Source organism: Artemia franciscana, chromosome 5, assembly GCF_032884065.1.
Source record: "Artemia franciscana chromosome 5, ASM3288406v1, whole genome shotgun sequence".
Classification (NCBI taxonomy): domain Eukaryota; kingdom Metazoa; phylum Arthropoda; class Branchiopoda; order Anostraca; family Artemiidae; genus Artemia; species Artemia franciscana.
In genome coordinates this window covers 41372438-41400307 of record NC_088867.1, presented here as the reverse complement: position 1 = coordinate 41400307, position 27870 = coordinate 41372438, and the positions used below count along the sequence as shown (strand labels likewise).

Below are 27870 nucleotides of genomic sequence, written 5' to 3'. Positions count from 1 at the left end.
TTACAATCAGAATTGGCCTTTTTTTCTTCTTTTTTTTTTACAAAATTGATCTTGGATTACAGTAACAAATTGGTAAATAAAATTGACATTCAAATTATTCGTCATCTTTGTCCGAGTCAGCTTGTCCGTTCGGAGATACGGCTGGTGCCATCTTAAACCTCTTCCTTAATGGAACGTCAGTCCTCTTTGTTTCACAATAGTCAGTCGGCCTAGCCTCTTGTTTAAGAGGCTCTTTCATAGCCTCTAACTCAGGAGTAGCAGTCCGTTTTCCAGATGAAACTTCATCCACTATAGAGGGTACACCATGCAAGGTATCATCGCTACTAGAAATCTCGTGAAATGTCACTTTCATTGCAGAATCTGTATCAACATATGTTAATCGTGAACTACACCCATTCTCAGCTAGGCTTAATAATGCCTCTGCTGTAGTCCGTTCTTCTTGCTTTATGTGATTGTGTTTCAAACTCTCTAGCGTATCACTGTCATAGCCTTGATTCTCTCCACGAAGTCTATCAATCTCTTTTTGCAGTTCAGAAACTTTGCTTTTGGATTCTTTGAGCTGCTGCTGCAAAAAATAAATGGTCGACTGCATTCCCTCCACATCTTCATCAAGTTCTTGCAAATATTCATCCAATTCTGAAAATAAAAAGCATGGTTAGGTGCTATGACAAAGAGAAATGAAATACATCAAATCAATAGTTGCACGATCTAAAACCCATTGAGCTGAAAAAATAGCCATTTCATTATGGTTGTAGGAAGCTTAATTGCACATAAGGGTAAAGGAAATCTATCACGAACCCAGAGGAACGGATAAACTGAACCCCTTGTAATAAAACACTTGATCTTACTGCTCCTCCCTTCCAAGGGTCAGACCAGAGTGTATCAACGGTAGCAATAGTTTTCCTTATTTATCTTTAAGTATCCGATCTTTTTTTGTATGAAATTAAGTATCATATGTTCACAACTAGGTTGTCACCAACATCGATTGGAATATCACACATCTGTAAGAGGTGTTTGTATACACCCTGGACAACTGTTTGAATCATCATCTTTGATATTTGCTTCTTTTTTTTTACTTTGAATCTGAGGAAATTCACCTTTCCCCCAATTCAATTTTCGACTCTGAACTTAAATGAATTTCCCTATTAAGAGGAAGGGGGGTGGTTCCCGTTTAATTCAAGTTTAATTTTTGGGGAGTTTTCATTGAACAAGTAAAAACGTTACCCCTTTCATTCTAAAACAAGTTTTGCGCAACCCCTTCATTACAAAAATACGTTTTGCCCCTCCCCCTCCTCTTTCACATTTTCATGAATAGACGTCCCTATTGCTAGTATGGTAATATGCCTAAACGTTCTGCAATACAGTTTGACTGTGAAGTGCAAATCTCCAAATTGAAGCGCGAATTTTTCAAAGTTGACAAGAAACCATTCGATCATTATCAATGACAATAGGAATTAAGATTCAGGATAAATTATTCTCGAGGGATACTTATGATGGCACTTGGTTCTTCTGACATACTGCATTTTTTGAATCAACATGGGTATAAAGATTCTTGGGGGGGGGGGGGGAAGCTGAAATTTTCAAAACTGAAAAGATGCCAAATGATTATTATGATAGTCGTATTTCTTTCCTGTGGACAGGAACGAAGATTCTAAACAGATTATTCTTAAAGATAACTAACTGTGGTTTCTCTGCAGGCAAACATGAGTACAAAATGGCAAAAGTTATAAGGCTTTAAATAGGTTTTTGTAGGGGGAATGCTTCGGAATTCTGTGGAGCCATTAATTATTCAATTTTTAAGAATTAAAGAAAACTAAAAATAAATGATTAAAAAGACAAGATATTCTACTTTAAAATTGTCTCAGGATCCCTCCTCCCCACCAATAGTCAGTTTTGAAGATAAAATTTAACATCTGCGGCAACACGAGAGTTAGAGCAAGTCCAAAATTTTTAATTATGACGTTTTAATTTATAATTAAAGCATGTTGACCTTGAGCTTGTAACAATTTGCCTTGGCGTCATGGCTATTATTAAATTTTCACTACTGAATATCCTTCTATTTTTCTGGATTCTAGATCCTGTGCCAGCAACCAAAATCAGACCTTGAACTAGCCAGATTCACAACATTAAGGTGAACAGCTATTGCTGTGGAGCAATGTTTGCTTTTATATCACATTTAAAATATGTGTATATTCATTCTTATCTTTTCAGATACCTTACGTTTTTTCCTGTAATTTAAGACTTGTTGCAGCATGGATGGAGTGAGACAAACAGCTGACAAATACTCTTTTCTCAAACCACTGCAAGATGTTCTCTGCATTAAAAATTACAAAATGAGTGGAGTAAGACCTTTGTAAATAGATTTTATTCGTTTCAATTTGAAATAGTTTAAAACTAGACAACGCATAGAGACACGTTCAAATCCCATATTTCTGGAGAAATCTCAATAGCATGGAATTTACTTTTAGGGAAAGCTAAAGAAAAACGGAAGAATAAAGTATGGAAATTTTCAATTTAAATATTTATATGGAAAATAGATGCTCTACATACACGATATTTATTTATGTGAAAAGTAACTTGGTTTTAATAAAAAATTTATTTATGATGTTATCACCATAAAAGACCCTACAAACGACACTCCCAAGGGGAGCTATAGCACAGTCCCACAGCTCTATGGGACAGACAGACCCAAAGACTATGCCTAGGGATGGGGCGGTTAGCAGTCAAACAAAAAGATATGATCATCGCCAGTTGGCAGATCAGGGATTATCAGGTATCAATTATTCTGTACCAAAGTTCGATTTATGGATATTGATTACCATCTGATGATGATATCGAGCAGATGTTGCCATCTATCGAGATTGATTTGCCATCTATCGAGCAAAGAAATGCTCATTCTTGACTGACAGGTCAAGGATTATCAGACACCAATTATCGTATATCAACAATGGAATGATGCGTGCCACGACATAGTTTGTAATTTTTGTAAAATAACAATTGCTGGTATCAATATAGTTCGAGAAATATAGACAACCTTGTGAATAAGAACATGCAGAGTACTGGGACAGCCGTGTTGCTAGTTATTACAAATTGGAACCAAGGGTTTGGAATGTGCTTCTAGCCAGTATTAAGGTCATTTGATACCTTATAGAAATTCCTATCTCGTCCATTAAAACCTTTTTTGTGGTCAAACGATTCGGCGGTCTTGCCATAACTAACAGCTTGCATAAAAAATCTGAATAGCGACAGAAAACTAAAAACTGACCCCTATTTTACCACAAATCTTGGAAAAACCATTCAACTCCCTCTGCTTTGTGTGCAGATAGAGATATCCAGTTTTAAATTTACATCATCAGCAAGTGTATATTTTGTTTTTAGATTAAGTGGCGTAGAATTTTCTTTTTAAAGCTCAGGAAAGGACAGTCCATAGAAAAATTCTAGCATACCTGTTCAGAAAACGCTAAAAATCTGTTCAAAGGAATAATCATCTGAGTAAATTGGCTGCTTTGATTGAAAAACATATCGATAAAAGCGGGGTAGATTTCATTGTCTTTTTAGTCAAATTTCACAGTTAAACTACAAGTTCTTGACAGCTTTCGATAATAGCTAGTCCCTGGGAGAATTCACTAATGGACCCTTTGTCTTTGAGATAGTCTGTCGACGCTGAGGCTCACAAAATGACTCTTAAGTTATCGTATGCCCTTAAGGTTGATGAACGTCTAGCGCAATAAATGAATAGATTGAAGTATGGAGGGGGGGAGAGGAGGATAATGAAGCATAGTTTGTTCGATTTTTTAGAACGAAAAGATGTTTGATTTTAATTATTATTATCATTGAGTTTTTAGTTGAATTTATGGACATTGATTGTTGTAGTTATCTGTTTTCAGAGCTTTGATTCTTCTTGGACGGTTACTTGTTAAATGATTAAAGATGTACTGTTTTAAACAAAATTCAATTTTTTTCTGGCTCTGTGTTTTCTCAGGGAAATAAAATTCTGGTCATCAGCTGATATGCAGATAGAAAATAATGCACGAAATGAGGTATAGAAAAATGCTATTTTCACCGTTAATTGATACAAATAACGAGTCCAAACTACCTGATTGTGATTTCTTCATTTCTTCAGTGAGGTTTCTCTGTAGAGCCAGGTCGCTTTCTAGCTTGGCAAGTCTACCTGAGGCAATCATTTTACCTAATTCTTCATTTTCTTGATACAGTAGTCGACACTTGGCCATTAACCGCTTACCAGTATTGCTGTAATATAAATGGAAATCAACGCCCATTTAAGCTTTGATATAACACGAAATTTACTTGCAAGTAAATATGTTCGTTTGTCCATTTTTGCGAGAATTCAGAGACTCTTTCGATTTACTTTATTAGTTCAATAACAAGTGGGCTTTACTTCTTTTTTTCCTGTAATTCTTAGCTAACTTAGAATGTTTTTTTTCTTCTGCCGAACCAGATTCTTAGTAAACTATAAAGTTAACTACAAAACTACTATTAAGAATTCTTTGTTCTTAGATATCAACAAAGTATTTCTAGCAAGAAATTCGAACTCGACAGCACATGCTTGCTCCCATGGTCAAAGGCTTACAAACTATGATGATTCATTTTTCTAATGCTAGATGAATTCGGTCTATTTGATTGTTTTGACATTTTCAATCCTCACCTTCCCAAACCTGATGATCTGTTTCTAATTTCTTGTATGGTTCACCTTAGAGCAACTTCAAATTTTTTGCCATGTTTTCCGTTCTATTTGTGAAAGCCTGGTGAATTTCTGGCAAATAGAATGCAAAAAAACAAAATAGTAGACTTGTTAGTTAACTAAATTCCCTTAAATCGAATGCAACTCTAAATAAGGAAATTTTCAGAAAGGGTATGCCCTAAATATTTGTTTGACAGAGAACGCTTAAACAGACGTTACTTCCAGACAAATCTAGAAAAATAAAGTTCCACAAAAAAGAAGCTTTGCTTCCCACTTTTCCCTTCCATTAGGATTTTAACAGTAGCTAAATCCCCCCCCCCTAAGAATTTATGCATTTGAACCAGAACTTTTGCTTATTCTAGGTATCATTGAGTGATCTAGGCATCCGTTATCTTCTAGGAATCCAAAGATATCACAAATGTTTTCGACGCAGAAAAAAAACAATATGTAACCACAGTAACATCAGTAGCCCAATAGCGTTTTAAAATGATTCTCAAACAGAGGGATTATTTGTTCTTTTTTTTTTTTTTTTTTACAAGACATATTAATGTACTGGGCAAATGGCGAAAATCCACTGGTTGGTAGTCTCTTTGCCCAGCTGAATCACTAGGTTTTATGTATTAGCTCAATCTTTACTTAAAGTAATCAACAGTTGCCTGTGATGGGAAAATTCCACTTGGCAGTCGGTTTCACACAGGTATGTTTCCCTGAGCAAAGCTATGAATTTTCTAGACATTTCTTCTTTCGGGTATCAGACGCATTGTTTGTATGAAAAGTGACCCCAACCCAACCAATTTAAATGTAGACAAAAAAAAGAACAAACAACATTGTCACTAATTTCGACATACAACTATAACTGAAAAAGCAGTGCTTAGTTGTCGGATACTGGCAAGCCTCTCCCTCGCTTTGACGTTGTTGAACTCGTGCTTTTACCATGCCACTGCAAAGTCATTTTTCAATGTCCATTTATCTGCTATAAAATTCAAATCTACTATCTTCGTTGAAAGAAGTAAATTTACCACCATAAATAAGAAAATAGAGCCAATCTACGTCTTCGGTAGAATTATTTCCAATGAGCACTTAATCTAGATACTTTACTTAATAATACTTAATGTAAATTATGATAATCGCTATCTATGCATTACACAAAACACATATTGAAACAACTATGTTGAATCTATACATTTTTCTGTAGATTGCAACTGGAGGTTTTATAAATTCTATGCACATGTTCCCCAGCAAGACAGTGCCCCTTCTTTTTTGTAATCGTGATTATAGGGCGATTCGTAATTAAAGAGTGATCTACGGCGACTTGAGCACAAATCGCCCTAGAACAACGTGCTTAGTTAATTCTTACAATAGATCACGATCATGTCAATTTTAAGCCTTAAAACTTCAAGTTTCGCAATACAAAAATTGCAAACATTTAAAGAACAAACAATAAAACATACTATAGTCGCTAGCACTTTAAAATGGAACTAAACAGTTTATTTGTGGCCATAATTCCTGAATTGAAGAACTAAAATAGAAAGAGTAAATCAATTTTAGCATCTGGACAACAAACAGTAAAAACTAATACCAAACAATCAAGCAAACTGATCAAATATTTGACAACACTGAATTTAGACAATGACGCTCTCAATCTATATACTAGATTCTGCAACAGAAAAATGCATATTACCAGTACTTCTCAAATCTTTTCCATATCTTGGCTAGACACAATCACCATGAACGGGATGATAAAAAAAAAAACCTTTTAAAACCATATTAGCTTGATTCTTTTTTTTATCTAAGAAGATTTTTATTCTGCCTCATTATACAGCCAAACTTAGCAATGATTCAGTTTGGTAATACTATTTACTCTTCTGTCTCAAGCTATATCTTACTCTAAAAAAAGAAGAAAGAATAAAAAGAAAAAGAAAGAAAGAAGTGATGGCAAGATAAAGGCAATTACCTAATAAAATTAAAAGAAGATTTAGTTTTGCAGCTATTTTTTTGAACCTAGCTCAAGGAACCCAAAAGGCGAGAAATACCTATCTTAACATCTGACTCTGTTTTAATGTTTGGTATATGCTTATTTTTTTTTCTTCCTGGTGATGATAATCAGAGCCTCCCCCTCCCACTCTCTCTACACTTAAGAATGTTTGGATTATGGAACAAATTAGAAGCAAATAAAAATTCTAACCTGTCAGGGGTGAATTTCCAGGCACTAAGCTCATTTTGAGTTTCTTCAAGACGAGCGCGAGCATATTCAAGTTCCTTTCTCAGTTTTTGTACAAGAATATTGATGGCTGGATCTAGAAGAGCTGATCGAAGTGCAGCTGCACCTGGAGTTTGACTAGCTTTTAGTTCTTGAATCTGGGACTAAAAAAATTAAAATATATAAAATAAGTTAAAAAAGAAAAACAAACATTTGAGAAATAAAAAAAAATCCGTGGCTAAAAGAAAAAGTAAATAAATATTATCAATATATGGTCAATATACCCTGCATATCGGGAACAAACACACATAAAACAGAACTTTAAGTGTCAAAACCTAGTGAATGATAATTATCTAGTTCAAAACTAATGTTACCAATTCCAAAACCTAGCTCATTCATCTATAAGATGTTTCAAAGAGAAGAAAAAAGAATCTATTTTTATTTATTCAAGAGTTTATTTGAAGTTTTTTAAATATTTTTACTCAATTCTACCTTGGAGAAAGGGAAGGGGAGTTCAAGTTGTGGATTGTGTCAGAAAGACCTTTCTAAAGCTCACCAAACGATATTTACTCAAAGCCAATACACGTACGCCTTTTCACTTAGCACAAGTTGAGTATGTTGCTTCAGTAACATAGGTCTGATAAAGTAGAGAAAACAGGTCCTCTACGGTTGGGGTGGAAGTGTCGTAAAGAAAGATTTAATGAACATGGGGACTTCTAGGAAGGGTGTAAAGAGGGAGGCTTTGAATAGATGGGGATTGAGGAGTGTGCGTAGCTGTGTCGGCCTCAGGCAGCTTTGTGCTGCAGTGAGTAGTGGCAGCAATATTTTAGGTTCTCTATTTGATGTATTTGCCCTCCATTATGTTCTTTTTTCCTCTCTTATATGTTGTCATTTTAGAATTTGCAATTATTATCAACTTCCATTTGTTATCAAAATTTCATAAATTTCTAATTTAAATTTAGGTCAAAGTGTCAATTCGTATTCATAAATCTTATCAAATTCGTTTTAGTAACACTGAACTAATACATACAGTTAAAATTAATGAGCCACTGAATAGCTAAGACTGAAATTAATTAGTTTTACTGTACATCTAAAGAATTCTCTCTATTCACAAACCTTTTCCCATTTCCTAGAACGCAAAGTTATTGAGATGTTTTTATTTCTCATTACTTTTGTCTTATGAATTATATTCAGTTGTTTTTCTAGGTCCATTACTTCGTATTCATAAATAGGTGCTTTGAGCGTTTTTGTAATTTTATTTAGTTATCTCTAAGCTCAAGTTTGAGTGAAATAAATACAACCTGTGCAGAGACAAATCTGAAGAAGCAGGGGCAGGGCTATTTCGCACCCCACAAACCCTAGATGTTACCGATTTTCAGAGCATTTCTAGTTCAAAGTATTAAGTTTTTTTTTATAACTACCCCTCTTCCCCTCAAAATTTCGTGTTCATATCTAATCTAAGGCAGCTTCTCCAAAAAATCATACAATACAAATTACTATTAAAAAAGTGGACTGCATTTATTGAGTCTTTTATGAAAGTTATGAAGGTACTCCCTCAAATTTTCTTTTGCTATAATTCTCCAAATTTCTGTGTTTACTTGAACTGATGTTGTCATCGAAATAAATTGACCCTCTATAGAAAAACGATAATTATAAAAACTTACTGCTATATCTTGCACTTCGTGTTCTTTATTTGCCAGTCTCATTACCAGTACATTTTCTCTGCGGGTTGCTTCATTTATTTGCAGACGTAATTTCTCTTCTGTCTCCTTCAAAGTTGACAGCTCTACATAAAAAAAGCAAATATATACATGTTTTTCATTTAATTTGATATGGATTTTACAACAAATGTATGAAATAATAAGCTCAATATTTTACACTATCAGGAAACTTGGCTACCAATAAGGCTTAAGTTCTAGGGCCATTACAAAATGGAAATTTAACCTATTTTTTTATTTCATCAGGTGGAATACTTATTATACAATAATAATAGGCTAAAACAGGGTGGGCCAAAAGTCACTGACCCCTTTTGTTTTTCAATATCTTTTTTATTTCTTAATATTTTTATTTTTTTCAGATCCTGGAAATTAATTATGGAAAAATTCAGTACCATACATCGTAGGATATACGTACGTGATAGAAAATCAATCTCCATCGCCTTGATTTTATGATACTAAAGATGCATGCACATAACTGTTAAAATAAGAAAGTTGTTTAAAATTGAAATGAGTCAGTGACTTTTGGCCCATCCTCTACTATGCTCATTGACCAAGGCCGTATCCAGGGGAGGGAGGGGACAGTTAAGGGGTTTAACCCCCCCCCCCCAAAAAAAAAAAACGTTTGTTCGACTCGTAAAAACGTAATAACGCTGTTTCTATCAACATAATCGTAAAAAAGCTGTCTGACACTGCCTAAGTAAGATTTTTTTATTCCAATTTGTAGTACAGGCCAAAACTCCAACCTCTATTAATAGCGTCTTATCCAACTTAAAAGCTTGTAGAAAATCTTTGGAACAGATAGTAGCTCTTTAAGGCTATTGATCTATTCAAACATAACACTAGTGTCTGGGTCCTGACAGAAAAACTTGAATCCCTTGATTGTCACAATTTTTCTTCCCAGATCACATTTATCAGCACTAGCTATACCCATTCCATTTGAATGAGCAAAGAACCTCAATAGTTGCATCCATGATAGACCACTCGTTAGTGTGAAGTAAAAGCTCACTGATCTCAGCATCACAATTGTTTTGGTTGATTGAGTTGTCCAATGGCTCTTTTCAGGTAAAACACACATCATAGCTAGAGGAGATTCATGTTCTTTAGGATGCATTGACTATAATTTTAGGTTAAACTGATCATTGGATTTGCAAGATAATTTCAGAATTGTAACCAGTTTTCTTAAATCTGTTCAATACCTTAGTGAATCGTCCTATCTCATCCGAACTATTCAGAACTGATTGGGCGGTCTTGCCATTCCAAATAAACAACAAAACTGAATGTCAACATCTACTTTCCCAGAAATCCTAGAAAAGCATTTTGCTCCTCCTGTTTTGAGCCAGAGATAGAGGCATTCAGATTGAATGAAACTTACCTCATTAGAGAGCATACATTTTTATTGTCTTTGTTTAATGGATAAGAATTTTCTTTTTGCAGTTCAAGAAAGGGCAGTTCCTAAAAATATTTTCGTATGCCTGCTAACGGATCAGAATTTTCATTTTACAGTTCAAGAAAGGGCAGTCACTAAAAATAGTTTCGTATGAGAAAAATTAAAAATCAGCTCAAAAGAAGTATCATTGAATAATGCAACAGCTTTGAAAGTTTTCCACTATGTTAACTGCTTTGCTCTAAATCTTTGCAGACTGTGCAGGATAATAATGTGCAGGATGCACATTATTTATGATGCGTGTACTCCGATTAGACAGTGTTTAGCTTCGAAAATAGTAAGAAATTATAGGGTTTTTGTTTCAAACTAGCCTCTGGTTCGCTTTTCTACGTGCATTTCAGATCCCTTATCAATTCTTACTGAAATAAATTTGGACCCTGTGGTGCTGATAAAATTTAGTAATGGGGCCCTTGTCCATGAGACTGTCAGCCGATGCTAAGACTTGTAAAATAAAATTTACGGTATCGAGCGTCCTCGATGCCCCTTCACAATTATATTTTACTAAGACCAAGATTTAGTTGGCTCTAATTTCACAAGACAGGTGAAATCAAATCCGTTTATAATAGAAATATAGTAAGCAACCAGAAATGAATCCACCTAACACTGAAGCTTAATTGGTTTGTACTTGGTTAAGGCCAATCCTTTCAGAATTCTTCATAAAATTTTTTGATCAACTAATACCCAAATCATGCTTAAAAAATTCCACAAAAAAGAAATATGATAAAATGTAAAAGTAGAATCAAACAGAAGTGAAAGATTGGGAAGAGTTGAGGGGGCTTGTCAGAGCTCAAGAATGTTTGTACAGCAAGAAAAATAATGACTACATGATATAAAGACAAATAGATAGAGTAAAAACAGCATTCTTTGATTTTAGCATTCAAAATATTAATTGAAAATGACAAAATCTGATCACAAGCATCAACTAGTACTTGGTTTTGGAGCAGGCTCAATTTTAATATTAGCGAAATTTCACTGTGAATGGTACTTTAATTTTACCTTTGCTACACCCAGTGTCAAAGGCCTCTTCACTGGAAAAGCCTCTTTACTCAGGTCCCGAGCTCTCACTATCACTGTGGAGATATGGATGTCAAGTCCAAGCTATGGTATTCTTCACCATTACTGCAGTCAGTGTAACCAGTTTCTTCGACGTCATCGGATTGGTAATTCAAATGGGCAGCAGTCATTGACCTAGTTTCTGCACTCTAACACCATACAGACATTTGTAACACCACTATCCCGTTTTTTTTTTGCGAATAAAGTGCTTTGTATAATGCTATCATCTCAGACAGAATTTATTGTGTTAGCCCCTGAATCAGTTATAGTAAACTAAATTTTTAGTAGAATTCTGAAACTCTAGACTAGAGGCTACTACATTGGTAAAAAATGTTGGCAACAGTGTGAGCATCTTTTAGTGTCTTGAAAACAAGGATTCAATATCCCAAAGTGGTCTTGCTGTCAATGATTTTCATCATGTAATGAGCTGCAATGCCTACAAAATCACATCATATTCTTGAAATCCAGTAGGTCGCCGCCTCTCTTTAGAGTAATCCTGGAGTTTATCTTTAATCCGCTTGTCCCTTCTTTTCTTTGCTCTAACTTAGATGTTCTGCAATAGTACAAGCTGAGGGGTTGATAATGCTTCCTGAAACTTTAAAAATGAAAGCTATTGCTCCTAACTTTTCAAATATAAAAAAATTTACAGCTTTTTAATGCAAGTCATTTTACTATACAGCTTGTTCAGCTTCAGCTGCATTATGGACTTAAATGTAAAAAAAACTGACTGCTTTGTTGCATCTCATTTCTACTCTTTTAATTCAAATCTACAGACATTCATCTGACTCTAATAGTCTAGCCTCAAAGAATCTCAAAAAGGAGAAAAAAAGAAACAATTCTGTTAAAACATCCCTTTTTCTGGTATCATCACCAGAATGATCTTTTTTGCTAAAGTTCCCTCATGAAGGCATTAAAATACATAAACTTTTACAAGAAGAGGCATGCTCAAAGATTGGTTTTAAGAATCCTTCATCTGCTAAGAAAAAAATCCTTCAAACACAAAAGGATTCGTTTTAAGAATAAAATTATTTCGAAATATATTTTTTTCTATCTGTCCTTAAGACTGGATGGAAAATTTCACTTCATAAAAAAAAATAATTGAAGAATTTGTTTTATTCTTATCAGTATTCTCTACATTTTCAATGCCCAGCTCTTTATTGTGTTGCGAGAGCAACACTTTAGTTTTGTCCCGGTTTTTTTTTTCCTATGCTGCCGATGTCGGCTTATTCCTGGAAACAGGTAAGGGTCTAACCTGTGCGGTTTTTACGGAAAGTGTGGACCTCTTACATTTTGGAAAGCTCTGCAGAACTCTTGCCTGGGGGCTAAAAAGGATGTTTTTTGCTTGTCCAGGAGCCAGAGCCTAAGGTGTGCGAAGTGAAGTGGAGTTATGTAGCCTATGTCAGAGAGGAGTATCTGAAGTTGTGCAGCCAAGCTTTCGTTTCATCAAACCATGTTTCTGCTTTCGAGTGGAAAGCTCCGTTCTAGCAGGCAAGCAGGCAGGCACCACTTTCAAATTGAAGATGGATTAAAATCTACAAGTCTTAAATATATGCGGCAGTTACCCGGCTCCACAGCCAATATATCTTCTTTGAGTGATAAATAGAAAAATTTACAGAAGCAAAAAAGCGGCATTTCCCCACGGGTCCGAAAGTGCTGCCGTGATTTCGGCTGGGTTTATCATTTTTGTTTTCGGACTTGGGATTGAGGTAGAGAAATGTTACCAGACGTACCTCTTAAACTTTAAAGTTCTGTCATTGCTAAAGAAATTGGAGCTTATCCTTTGCTCCTTTCTAAGTGGTGATGTTAGAAAGTTGGCCTACGGCAAAAAAATCAACTTTTGAACTAACACAGAAAAAAAAAATTCCGACGGCAATCGATTGCTCTTGACGAGCTGATCAAGTATATGTCATCCATTTGATATAAAAATTCCTTCATGAGATATACTAGTTTGAAAGTTTCAAGGGGTTGACAACTTCAGTAGTAGGGAGAACACTGAAACCAAGAATAAGCCGATACCAATTGTGAGACATGTAGGGACTTGTAAGGAAAGGTCAGATGTTAGCTCGTAGTCATTTTTGGCAGTGAGGGGTTTACAAATTTTGCTATTTGGTGTACCTATTATTTGTTTCCAGTGTATTTGATGATAAGACTGAGTTGGTTCCAGTGGTAAGACATGTAGGGGACTTGTAAGTAATAATCGTCTGTTAGGCTACAATCATCTTTAGTGAAGAAGGGTTTGTAACTTTTGCTAGTTGGTGTAGCCTACCCATACTCACTGTAACCTAGAATTAAGTTTTTACGCAACGGGTACAAACGATAACGTAAAACAACGAGGCAGTTTCGTAATAACTAATAGAGTGTCATCTATGGTATTTTGATCTTGAAAAGTTATGGATAGCTTTATAATACCAACTAGATTATATAAGATATTGTTCCAAGTCTTGATCCGTCACGATGTCTACGATTGAAAAGGATAAATTTCAACTGGCTGCAAAGTCAATTTAATCCCTTCTTTCAATATTCTTTTGTTATTGTTGTTTTTACAACGCTGAGGAATAGCCTTTGATCATGTGATTACTGATCGCGTTCTTCTTTGAACATAACGTTTTAAAAGCTTTGATAGGCTAACAACTTCAGCGTTTAACCAATAGCAAAGAAACAAAACCAAAGTGTTGCTCTCGCAACACTTTATTCGGCGAAGCCGGACAAAGGTTGCCGCAACACTTCACGTTGCTCAGGCAACGTAGGTCTAATTTTTCCTTGTATAAGCCATAAAATGTCTGGTTGCACAGCACCGGTAATAAGTGTCTGGTATGCACAAAATAACCCAACCAGATAGTTTTAATAAGGAGAAGACTGAAAAGTAAAATTGGACAAATCTCTATATGTGGAAAAAATTAATTGTCTTAAAAAACAAGAATGCATATTCATATGCTTACTTAAAACAATAAAATTACCTTTATATATTAATCTTAATTCGCTTAAGATAGACAATTTAAGCTCATCCTCCTTATCAAGAAATTAAATGCTGTCCCAAACATTCAATGAATTAAGGTAGCAAAAGCAAAGAACCAAATCGAAAAACCCATAGCATGAAAACATAAGCGTGTACATAGCATAGTTAAATAAAGTAAGATCATATAAGCGAAAACAATAATTATAAAACAATCTTACCAACTGCAGTAGCAGCATGTTTACTTTCAAGCCAGTCAATGTATCTTTCCTGATTTTTCCATTGCTCTTTTAGATCAGTAATACTTATTCTACTGAAATCATCATGAGGCAGTAATATTCGACAAGGCGCCGTTTCTGATTCAAGCATCTGGAATATTAAAAGAAAAAATGGTTTGAACAACAACAAAAAAAAAAGGTTTATCAAAAAGTCTTTCCATGTGGAACTGTTTTCTAAAGATTTTTTAAAATTATGTTTTACATTTAAACTGTGTTTAAAAATACGGTATTTAATTGAACAGTAGAGAGGTGCATCAGCATACATGGAAATAAAAACACAATTTTCTTAATATTTGTCAAAGGATCATAAAGTTTTAAATTTGAATTTTTGTCCTTCCAGCAAAACTAGTATTAGAAATATTACACTTTCTTTGAAAATAAACAAATAACCCCCAAAAAAAAGACACATGACCTGACATACTATTTTAAGGATGCTATTCATCAACATTTGCTTCAACCCACTTTAAACTAAGGATGAAAGATAATACACAAATCATTGTCTCAGAGAAAAACTATTACTTGCTCTTCTTTTCTTTGGTAAATATGTTGCTAATATTCTTTCCAGTGATATAAATTTGAGAAAATGTACGGAGAGCCTTTCTAAATAAAGAGACAAAAATGATACTAATTATCTCCTATTTAAAAAAAGATCTTTGTTTTAAAATAAACAATAATAATTTAAGTCATAGCATTAAATCTTGGAGCAGTTTAAAGTTTGTCAGCATCAAGACTAAATCAAACAATATCAGAGTATAAAAATTGAAAAAAGTGATTATATAAGTCATATCCTTTTGTCACGGTCAAACCAGTAAGAACATATTATATACAAGGACTGAATAAGAAACAAATCACAAAATAATGACCCCTCCTCAGTGCAAAGATAAAACAACAAAGACTACCATATTTAGAAATGACCTTCAGATTGGATTAAAATGAAACCGAAATATACAACGTTAGCTTGTCATTATTCTATTTTTTTTTCTTTAGTAAACTATGCACATAAAATGCTTTCCTCTAGAATAAGCAACAATCACTCATCTCCACTACAAGCTAAGTAAAGCACTAAATGAATGTTTGAAAACTAACACATTTAAGGTTTAGTGCTGGCAATCCACGAATCAGTTGTGGCTGGGCCTTGTATATGATCAATAGTCTGATTCTTGCTGTACATAAAAATATTGGCTAATGTTTATACAAAACTAAGAGTAATTGATTTTCCTATGTAAATGAGTTGACCCAGGCTTTAAAAATCGAAATTTCATGCATTTGCAGATGTTGGAAAAATTAAAAACAAAAGAGTAAGCCAGTATTGTTTATGTTATTTAATGGACATGTCAAACTGGTCGTTTCTGCCACGTTTTAAGACTGATTTGTCAACTGAACCAACAGTTTTTCAATTATAAAGTGACATTTATTACTTTTTAGAGTTTAAAATTTTGTTTTGTTACCAATGAGTGAATTTATCTTTTTTTAAGTCTTTCTTCTTAAATTCATTTAAAACATGTGAAAATTTATAGGAGCATATTCAGATACCTTAAAAATGATCATATTTTCATTTTGCCGACTGTCTGAACTTTTAACCAGGTTCTCATCTAACCATCAAAATAACTTTATATGTGCATCCTTGTTGTTCAAGTGATTTGCATAACAAATGGAAAATCAAGAATCTTCTTAGTCAGTTCAATTTCTAGAAGAATCCCCAATTATTGACTATTCACCTCAAGAGTGATACATAATTTTTAGCCCAATAAGAAACAAAAAAAAATTCATATTAAGACACAAATAGAAAGAAAAGGCAGCAACAAAGAATAGACACTTAAAGGGTTTGAAATTTATAACTGTTTCTGTTTGATAAGATGTATAATATTTGCTTCTTTTATGCAAGGAAAAAAGAAAAGAAAATTCATACATAAAATTTGACCACTTTTTTTTTATTTGACCTTGACATCTAATTCAGCAATATTGAAGCATAGACATACACAGATTTAACATTTAGGGGGGAGGGCTGGGTGATGTGAAAAAGGAAAAAAATGCACTCACATGCAAAAATCTTCCCAAAGGGAATCAGAGGATATTTTGAAGGAATGGACAAAAACATATTTGAAGTATCTTTAAACAGCATATTTTACACAGATCTGACCCCCCCCCCCCCTCTGTGGGGAGGCATACCTAAATACCAATGTTTATTTACAGTGTTATAAGGTTTTGTTCATTTTTAAGGCTTTGTTGATATCTTTTCTAGTACAAATTATACAAAAGAGTTTTTCTTCTCACAAAATATTTAGAAAATGATTTTTGTGCATTGATCTTCAACTGATCTTTGCAATCTTCATTGTTACTAACACTGTTTTTTTGTGTGTGTGTGTGTATCACAAGGGGATGTAAAGTGCATTAAAGTCATTTTTTTTACAAACATGATAATGAAAACTACTGGGAAACAAAATTTTCTAAAAAGCAAGCTCATCAGGGAAAAATTTCCCCTCCCCATCTCTATGCTCTGATACCTAGCCTACAGGTAGAAAATATAAACAGGACGAAAAACATCACTAAACATACCAGCATACAGGATCTGTAGGACTCTTCACCACAAGAATAAAGTTTAAAATCATATTATTTCTCCATCAGGAACAAATATAACATCCCTCCCTATTATGTATTCAACACTTTGCAGCTCAAAATAAAGGTTAGCTCATACTTGGACAATATAAATTTTTAGCACAAGAGCCACAAGATCCCAACAGATTTTCTCAAATCTATACACATTAAAAGGCTGTCAAAAGTCTGCTTCCAGATAGCCAATTCAATACTGCATTTTCTTGAAATTTATCACATTCTCCATATATCTCATAAATAGGTTTAATCTCTTATGCTTAGTTTTAGAGCACAATTTTTTGGGAATTATCTTCTTTCACTTTCAAGACACCTGTCCTGAGATTTTCTTGACCACTCAGTTACATCTGCACTGGAATAATAATTTCATCTTGTATTTAAGGAGGATGGAGTCAAGATAGAAGAATATATTGAAAAAGCACTAGGCCAATGTCATCAAGGGGTGCAATGCAAAATATATGTACCAACAATTGACGCTGATAGAATAATGCACACAGCAAACAATATCCACAATGGACAAGAAATAACCAAAGAAGGCTTACTCCACACCAAGGCACTTTTTTTTAACAAAACCAAATTATTAAGCTTCTTTATTCACTTTTTTGTCTTTATGGTCAACATGGCCAAATTCATCTCTTCTAGGTCTTTATAGGTTATAACTTATCAAAATCATGTTCTCTTTATTTCACTGACTTCCACAAAAAGAATACTTTAAAATTCTGCAGAGGATTTTTTTAAGAAGTTTCAAAGCAAACTATAGCTAAATCGTTTTCCTCTTTTGTTTCTACTTCAATGTTAGGAATGCAGAAAATTTGCTGTTGGGCTGAATGCCTCTCATCAATGGTACTCATTTTTGTAGAATAACTGTATCAGCAGGAACATTAGAAACTTATATTCATTCAGCACATATTCAAAATCTAATTTCATTTCTAATGCTAAAGGATACAATTGGTGATGATATGACTTTCATAAATTGCTTGATAATACAAACACAATTTTTGGTGACACTAAACAATGGCTTTAGGTTCCTCTGTTAAAAGTGCATAAACATACATTTTTGGGCACTTGTATGATAAACGCCCTACCTAATGTTGTTCATTCGCTGACACATTATAGAACCTTTTTTTGTTAGTTTCTTTCAGCTTAGCATGAGATAAGAAAAGGAGAAGTGACAGAAAAGATAGAAAATATTTATTTTCGGCCATATATTTGCACACTGAAGGAGGGGGGGGGTGTTTGAGTATTTGGACAGTGTGAAGCTAGAATTTTTTTTACTACATAATATGCAGAATAGTTGTACATAACACATTAGGCAAGAAGACCCGCTATACTTAACCCCCATCCCTAATGTGCAAATATGTAGCCCGAATTTGTTTCTAAAGTATTACATTTTTATCTTACTTTGGTATATTTCATTAGGATTGAGCGTCAGAAAAACATATTAGAAGAACTCTGAGTTTGATTAAATGAAGCTAACCCATGCTGCTCGTTCCAGTTCAAAAATTTTGAATACAAGGTATAAAAACTACCAATTAGTCCTTTCACCCCTTTGACCCTCCAAAAAGTATAATTGGATATTCAGAAATATATTGTCCTCCTATGTAACCAAGTCTTCTTATCAATTAAAAACCAATCATCCCAATTAAAGTTCTTGATCCTAATAAGGGTTGTGGGAATTGCAGGTACTTGGGTTAGCTATCCCCAACAGTTTAAGACCTATAGATTGATCAGTACCAATACAGTTATTCACACTTACTCCTGCACTCTACAAAACAAATAATCAATAACCCCCATTTTTCAATGACTTCATTGTGCATTAATGATCACCAATCAACGTGTCTCTTCTTTAAGATATCAATAGATGCCTTAAAAAATCTTTCTATAGTGCATTAATGGTCACCAATCAATTTGTCTCTTCTTTAAGATAAAAAAAGATGCCTTAAAAATATTTCTTTCCACATGCCAAGGCAGGTTAGAATTCAGGATAGCAGTGTAGGTATTTGGAATATTAGTCATGTAGCAGAGGTTTTTAAGAGAAATAGTCTCAACATTCAGTGGCTGACAATCAAATAGGACATGCTGGATGGTTTCATTGGTTCACTCAAAGTTTGAAAAAAAAATCAATTGTTGGCCAAGAAGCTGATATATTGAGCCATAATTCCATGACGGTAAATAATAAAAACCCACTTAATACCTCAGATGAAAACCAATATTGTTCTTCAAAATTCATATTCTATACAAAATTGTGGTTATTTTAAGTCAATCCGAATTACGACAGTCTAGCCACAAAAACGTGACCTGGTACCACTAGGAGTGCACTTCGTTATAAATATTTTTTTGTTTAAAGCACGAATATAATAAAAAAAAGTAATACCGATAAATCTACTGACATTTTTATTTTAAAATATACAAGTCAGGTACATAATACACACAAAACCGACCCGAAAATGATCCAGACATAGTACAATCATGATTGATAATTTTAGTTTGTTTTTCTTTTCTAAGGCTTTTGTTAAAGTGGTTTTTGAAACGTCAGGATGTAATACTCAGCATTTGCTTACAACTTGGGGGACATATTGCTTTTGGCCTTTATCTTTTGCCATAAGGTTGTTAATATTGTTAATTAATTTAACACCACACTCAGCCAGATCATTAACTACTTTTATTTTTTGGCAGTTTTCAATCCACCTGGGAAATCATTATTTTGAGGCCAGGTGTTTGGATATTGTCTTAGAAAATCTGTTTTTATATTAAACTGTTTGAAGAATGTAGACGTTTCTTTGGTTAGTAAATTTACCAACCCTCCTTCAACTACCTGTTTTAATTTTTCTTTCCTGACTTTTGGGTTTACAACCCTGGTGTTCTCTGATGGTTTACAAGTACTACCAAGCAATTTATTAGCCATAAACAACTTTTCGTCGTTTGTAATGGTGGGACCGAAAAAGATAAATCCCACCAAGTCTGCAGTCAAATACCACAAAGGGTTCAAAAATTTGGCCAGGCTATTTCTGTAATGTTGTTGTCATTTTCTTTATAGTCTAACAGACCATACAAATTACATAAATCTTGCTTTGGTGCAAGATGAGCTTTTGAAGCATTGAACCAAGCTTTACAATAGATTTTAACTAGAAAAACAAATATTGCATGCACAGAACTTTCTTCTTCCTCAGACATATTAGATTGATGGGAAAAATAAACATTGTAAAGCAGTAAATAGTCTTTGTCAGATTGTCACCCACCTAGCGTGATGAATTTTTCCTGGAGTTCTAAAACCCACAAAATTGCCATATAAAGATCCAATAAATACAAGAGCCAACTGTAAATACTCCTTAGTTATCCCTGGATGACTCTTAGTTAATTTGGTTTCGAATTCAGCTGCAACATTTGTAATTACTTATGGAGTTAGCTGCTTTTATACTAGATTGTCAATGATACCTGTGTTTTATTTTTCTTTGTCTATTTTGGGCCATGGAGTGAGAAATGTTTTAAAAATGTCTGGATGAGTCCCAGGAGTTGATCTTATTTTTGTGTGAAATATGCCTCTTCATAGAATTTCCAAGATATGATGATGGAAAGCTAGGTATAACAAAGTATGAAAGCACATCGCCTTGACAGTGTTGGAAAGACCCCTTTCATATACAGCTATGACTTGCTCCTCTCCAGAGCTGTTACAGGAACTCCCAACAACTGTTCCTTTTTGCCATGTGAAATTGCAACAGCTATTCACTCACATTGTTCATTTTTTAAACACCAAGTAAAAGTTTACTGTCCCAATTGACAACCAGGGGTTCTTTTTCAGGAATATTTACTTTAATTTTTTTTATATTATTCTCTGAATATTTGCCTTCTATGTTTAGCAAAGTTTTTCAAGACCTTGTACTCGAAGAGGGTTAAGATTTAGTGCTTCTAGAGTAGCTATTAAAATTTGTGTGGCATTTCTGTTGGATACCTTATGTTCATCTAACAAACTGGACAGTTTCATGTTTTAAATGCTTTTAAAACCCCTTGCAAATGAAACTTTCATCCTCTTGCTTTCAAATGGTCCTGGATCTTCTACAGCTTCTTCAGAGACATTTATTTCCTCCAAGATCCCAATTTCCTGGTAGATGTTGTCTACCTGGTTCAGTATTTATGCTGTGTTTCCTTTTCCTGTCAAACAGAACTTTCTTTGGTAAAATAGTCACGTAATCCCCATAGAATAAAAGATTAAATTTGAACAAAAGGCTCATTATGTTTGCAAATTGAGTTTCAAAATACTTTTTAATATAAAAATGTTAATTCCAAGACAGATCATGCAAAACCTGTTAAATTCTTAGAATACCCAAACTGGCTCCAAAAGGTACCAGGTCACATTATTGGGACTAAAGACTGTTGTACCTCTGTTTTCCTTAAAAAGAGAACAATTATGTTCAGAATGTAAAGTTTCAAGAACAACATTGGCTTTCTTTTGAGACATTAAGTGTATTTTTATCATTTACCATTCTGGAGTTATGGCTCCCTGCATCAGCTTTTTGGCCAAAAATTTGAACTTTTTCAAACTTTGAGTGACCAGCAGCATGGGTTAACATTGCTTAACTGAGCTCAAAACCCAGACATCTCAATATATGGAAAGGGGAATGTTTTCTGGGGTTGAGACAAACAAATTCTGACAGTGATTTTTTGCAATCACACTATATATATATATATATATATATATATATATATATATATATATATATATATATATATATATATATATATATATATATATATATATATATATATATATATATATATATATATATATATATATATATATATATATTACAGTACATAGATTGCAGATATAGTTGAATATTAAACATAAGAACACATTTCTCTAATTATGCTGTTAAGAAATATTAAATGACAAAATCAATTCTGAAAAGAAGAAAAAAATAGATTGTCTGCTATCTTCTATAAAAAATAAAGATACCAGATAAAGTTGCATTAATTAGTTGTTGCATGTATACACAAATCTAAACACAAGGGTAAAAAAACCCACTAAACATATAACACAAAAATGTTCTCAAGCTATCAAACCAAACTTTTGAAACAAGCTATATTTTGGAGGGATTAGCTGGCAGAGGTGGGAGAGAAGGTCCTTTGAATCAACACTAAGGGCGATTCTCCCCATCCACAGAAATGGACAGACACATGCTGGTAATCATAACTCCTTCTAACCTTAATTCAGGCAATAATGATCAACATTACAGGGGCAATAGTACATTTATTCTTATGATTTCCAGTCAACCAGTATTAGTTTCCAGTCAACCAGCCCAGCCAACGTACCCATCATCTTCACAATTTCCTGGAGAAAAAGGCTTTGCATAGAAGACTTGCTTTGCACAAAAGGAAACCAACTTTATCAATATGGTGGTTATTTCCCCAGCATCACAAACATACCCTTTGTTTTTGTTTTAATGGGCTTAAATTGTTTGGCCAGTTTATATGCAGACTTCCAAAAAGGTTCAAAAATGTTCTTCATTGAAAAGAAGTAGCACAATTTTCATCTCCCTGATAGCTAAGCCTCTGTAGTCCTTCAGACCAGAGCTTTGCACAATTAGGTGATTTGAATTCTTCACTTAGGAGGATTGTGTTTCTCTCCCACCCTCAAAAGAGAAAATCACCCTTGCAGCTGATTGATATGATAACCAAGCAGGAAATAACTCTCTTAACATAAACAAGCAGCCCTTGTTGTACTGTAAGTGTGCCAAGAGCAAATCCATCACAACGAGAATTATTATCTTCTATGAGGAATGATTCACTGAGTCTCAACAACATTAGACAATATCTTCATCTCCAAAACAAAACACAGTGGGGCTTCCAAAAAGTTATCTACTATACACCATTGGAAGTATTGTAAAACTCAAATTAGAAAATACAGAACTTATAAGCTTCACTGGCATCAAACAAAACAACAAGCTTGAAGATGGCTTAAAATTATCTAATCAGAATTGGCTGATTCAAGTGATGTCTTCTCAACAAGGTTATTGTTATAACCATAGCAAGTACCTAAACAGGCAAGACATGCAGGGCATGGGGGGGGGGTCCTCTAGAAAATTGAAAAATAATGGCCAAAAATTGTAATGAGTTTTTTTGCCCCCTTTCCCTTCTAATGTACTATCTTCAGCATTCGTTGACAGTGAAATTTAAATACATTAAAAAAATATCAATAATAAAATTGATTTTAAAACATCTATAAATGCAGCAAAACCACAATTAAATAAGATAGATCAAAAATCTCTTTTTTTACCTATTAGTAATTTTCTACAAATAATAATCCTTACTAAAAATGATCACAAAGCAAAAACAAAAACAACAAAAATTGTTTCAACATAACTAAATGTTACATGTAACAAGATAAAAAAAAAATTAAAGTCAGTAATGTAGTAGACAAAAAAAAAGCTTTTTTTTCTATAATCAGATCAATACAAAAACCTAAGATAGACAAACTTAAACATCAATTTCTATATCAATATGCACTTTAATGATAGCATTATTCTAGTACCAATGTTGTAATCTTGTTGATTTATTTTAAATTGCCCCCTAATTTTCAGTTAGTTTATTTAGTTACACTTAGAAAATCACTGAGGAGAGGCCTAATCTTTTTACCATCTTATAAATAAACTTACCATTTATGATACATTCTTATTGGTTTGAACAGCTTTTTTACAGCTAAAAAAACTATAAACAGTGATTTAAAAACCTTCTTAAAAGCATACCATCAGACATGAAGCAAGTATTCCAACTGCAAGAATCCAATGAAGTAATAAGACAGACCAATTGCTGCAATTTACCATACTCACTTGCACATAAATAAAAACACCACATTAATAATAAAGTAAGATATCTATATGCTTTCCTCATTAGCAGATTTTACCATTTTAGAAGAAATTTATAGTGTAGAGATGAGCTGCATCTTTTTTTCTACATCTACATTATTTCTGCACTTTACACCATTCTGATGTCTTCCAATTTTCTAATTTAACTTTTCCTGAATCCAAACCCACAGAAGACCCTCAGTTTCCAGTTGAGCTACTTTAAATCACTCCATAGCTTGTTGGAAACAAAGCTCTATCTAGAAAACTAAAAAACAATGAACCTTATCTTGGCATAAAATTTTTGATTCAAAGCTTTACACAGCTCTAAATATTTAAGACAACTTCCACCAATAGATCACCAGCCTTATGTCGCTTCTAAATCAAGGCATATCAGGTTTGTGCCTAAGATGATATGATTCATACCAGACTTATTCTTCATTTTCGTGTAGGTAATATAAAATCAGAATTTGTTTGATAATATAGAACTGACATTTCTATAATAGGCCAATTCTTGAAATTTCCATTGTGATAGCAGCATTCAAGCAACAATAACATTCAAACAGAAACAGCAATAAAACACTAGCTTTTCCATTCCTTTTTCAGAATAATGTATGAAACTATGAAAACACTGCATCTATCAGAAAGGTAAATTCTGCTTTTTTGTTTCATCAAATGGCAGTATTATGCTATTAGCTGCCTTCTGTTCATCAAATGATAATCCAGATGATCTGCTACATAATATATGTCCATCTTCAGAACAAGGTTTTTTATACTTTGACTATTCCAACTTAAATATATATTGACTTCACTATGCAGAGCCTTTCACTTTCAAGGTATAATTAGATCTGCTTTAACCAAATTCACTTAACTAGAGCTTTCAACTTTTCTAGGATGTATACACTCAGAAAATTTTATTCATAAAGCATATATTGCCAAATAATGAAAAGCAGAATTTTTCTCCAGAATTCCTTCAGTTTGATTCCAAGTTGAAATACTTTTGTCAGGTATATACTCTTCATGCCATACTTCAGGAATTTTATTCATTGGCAAGAGTTTTGAGAAAATTATGTGAAAAAACCAAACAAGTGATTACCTTATTCACATTAAGTAATATCATCATTTTTCTCTTTAATTGCAAGATTTTTAAAATCTCCAAACAAAGTAATTGAGGGCACTCTTGGGCCCACTGTAATGACTGGATGTAGACAGAATTCCATCGCAGGTTTTCTGTTAGAGACAAAACATTAATAAAGATTAACATCCTATTCTAAAGGAATAACTATCACAATTATTCATTTATTTATGGAAGAATGGCTTGATTATATAAGTTAAAGATACTTATGCTTATAAACAAGAAATTCTTTGAAAAATAATGACATACAAACACAGTTTTTTTTTCAATTGTTAGCATTAAGGAGTTATGCAAAATTTGTTGCTACTACTATCCAGTTTAGCCTAACCAATTGTTGGGTATAACTTCTTAGAAATCTTACTCTTTTTTTAACACTAATTAAAAAAAAATATTTCATTTCACTTTGGAGGTTAAGAATACTTTATATTAGATTTAGATACACAACTTTGTGGATTTGCATTAAGATTTTGACTTCAAAAAACCTCTAGACTCCCAGGCATATACTCCTCAACCACTAATGAGGAGGACCAAAGGATTGAGGGGCAGCAAAATACATAAGGATTAAGCTTCAGAAGACCTTAGTTCCAGATTTGTTTTTCTTGTACAAATTGTTGCTGTTTTTTCATACTAAACTCATAATCAAGCTATCTTCTGTTGGTTTGTTTTCCACTCTATAGAACATTGGAAATCAAAAGGGCATTACTGTTAAGATGTTTTAGACTATTTACTCCAATAAAAAAGCCTGATAATGTAATTACAGAAGAAAGAGAGGAAAAAGCATGGCAAATTGCAGGTTAAGGACATTTGGCCAGCTATAATAATAAAACCTTCAGAAATTAATCCATAAATAAATTAAAATTTGAATAAGTGTAAGTTCAGAGTCCACCTATAACCTACTTTAGGGCTCTAAAGATTATAAGAACATAGGTTATACACATCTAACTTTGACAAATTTTTTTGTAATTTAGCTATAGTGTACTTCTCTTAGACTGAGTGCCTTGGACAAGTAGGTCTAAGGATTTGAGCTGGGATCAATTACCAAATTTGATTTTTTGTTTTAAGTTAGAAGTCAAGCTTCTAGAATCTTACAAATCTTATAGGTAGGGAAGTAAATGTATAAGGCTGAAAGTACCTCCTCAGACCCTTATATGGGATTTTGATCCATTCCAGTTTCATTTACCCAACACTAAGGTAATACACCTGTTACTACAGAACTAATGTCACTGTCTCTTGTTAGCTACCACTTCATCAGAACTGTCACATTTTTTTTTTCTGAACAGACCATCAGGTCAATAGTTTAGATTTCAGATCAATTTTATACAGCTTTTTAGTGTTTTCAATATTCACTGTGAGATAACTAAAAACCAGGTGGGGCAGGTCAAACTTAGCTTTAAAAAAAATATAATTTCCTGTCTTGGAGGTAGGGATGATACTTAAAATATCTTATAACATAGACTGCAGAACCATTTCTGAATATCATTTGGCTAAAGCAAATCCTTGCTTTGCAGCCATGATTTTGTTATAGCCAAAGTGCCAACACTTCAGACTGTACCCAAAATTGGTTTCATGGTACCATTTACAATATAATCACATTTCAGTCAGCATGGAAAAAGAGTTTCAGACAAAGGATAATGAGATCTACACACAAGTTTAAAAAGAGTTGTTCAATGTGGACTAATGTATTTACCAAATATGACACACATAATATATGGAAATTAGTTTAAAGCTTTTAACTAAATTCTCCTTCTGCCTTAGAAGCTCCACTCTAAAACAAAAACAATTTACATTAGTAGGGGGAACAGCAAAGAAGATATTAACATATTAATTTGTCCCAAGCCAATGTGAGGTAAAATATTTCAAACAGTTTTATAAAATTTAATTATTTCTTTATTTGGTATGATCCCCATCTGTGCTAAATATAAATAGTTTTTACTAATATATATCACATTCGCCAGTTTGGTTCTATAGTCTGAAGTAGGCACTTTGTCACGTGCTGGTAAATTCACCAATCCACAGTGTTGGAGGTGAAAAATGTACCACTTTAGTGGATACTATAGATTGTGGTACTGAATACAGATATTTTGTTCTACTCATTTCTCTTCCCCTAAGAACAGATGTTTATGACAAATAAACATCTGTTACAAGTTTGTGATCAAGTTTCAGTGTGCATCCTTGATTTGGCTCTACTGTAAACTATTAGTGCATTTAAAATTGTTAGTTTTGTATAAAATTAAAAAAACAACTAATAACAAAAAAACGGTTAAAGAAGAGGATTTTACTGTCAAACATGACTCTGATATTGGGAAAAACAGAAGCTTAAAGTAAGAAATTAAATGGTAGCCTAGCCTACTACTCCTACTTCATTAGCATACTCCACTTTAAAGTGGTCTTGTACTAGAACTTCATCAGTTTTTGCCTCCTTTAAATGTGGTCAGTTAATTATAATCTAAAAACTGAAAAAACAACTAGTCTAGTTTTACTTAATAGGCTATTTACAAATCGAATCATCTTACAGATAAGGATAGAGTAGACCCCACAGCCACACAAGCTTAAAACTTCTAATAGCCTATGCTAGCCAAAGGATTCTGTGAACTTGGATAGCAGATCCATTTTGGAATGCTTTACCCAGCTGGAAAACAAGCGTCCAAGTTGAATAAGCCAGAATTTAAATGAAAACAATTTAGCAGATGAAAATACACCTATGAAAATGATGTTGAAAAACTGGCCTAAAATAAGTTATCTATGATAAAAAAAACTTTATAGATTAAAGCTAAGGCAATATAAAATAAGTAAAATGGTTTTTCTCACGTTTTCTATTAATTTAGAGAAAAAGGGATCACTAGGCTAACTTTATTCCTCTTAATCTTGGGTCCTACCTTTAGAAAATAAAATGGAGGCGTTTTGTTTGGGCTATGATGAAAACGAAATATTCCCCGTG

General features: G+C 33.4%; 1 protein-coding gene across 7 annotated transcripts; it reads right to left on the bottom strand.

Moving 5' to 3' along the window:
• Nucleotides 1-27870, bottom strand: LOC136027421 (pre-mRNA-splicing regulator WTAP-like). Of its 7 annotated transcripts, none has more exons than XM_065704673.1 (7): nucleotides 27809-27859; nucleotides 24894-25027; nucleotides 14292-14439; nucleotides 8567-8688; nucleotides 6888-7066; nucleotides 4097-4251; nucleotides 1-636 (listed from the first exon to the last, which is right to left on the bottom strand). In XM_065704673.1, exons 2-7 carry the CDS (start codon nucleotides 24918-24920, stop codon nucleotides 95-97), a joined length of 1173 nt encoding a protein of 390 aa, XP_065560745.1. In that variant the 5' UTR covers nucleotides 24921-25027; nucleotides 27809-27859; the 3' UTR covers nucleotides 1-94. The 7 variants fall into 7 exon arrangements, with proteins under 7 accessions (XP_065560745.1, XP_065560744.1, XP_065560746.1 ...); XM_065704672.1 differs by having other exon boundaries at nucleotides 23702-25027; nucleotides 27809-27849; XM_065704674.1 differs by having other exon boundaries at nucleotides 27741-27821.

Bases quoted from the DNA above. Each gene is read 5' to 3' on its own strand.
- LOC136027421 (XM_065704672.1), bottom strand. From the start codon at position 23,779: ATGGTAAATTGCAGCAATTGGTCTGTCTTATTACTTCATTGGATTCTT. The intron at 14,440-23,701 runs GTATGCTTTTAA...TTAATATTCCAG, and splicing joins TACTTGCTTCATGTCTGATG to ATGCTTGAATCAGAAACGGC. The intron at 8,689-14,291 runs GTAAGATTGTTT...TTTTTTATGTAG, and splicing joins ACATGCTGCTACTGCAGTTG to AGCTGTCAACTTTGAAGGAG.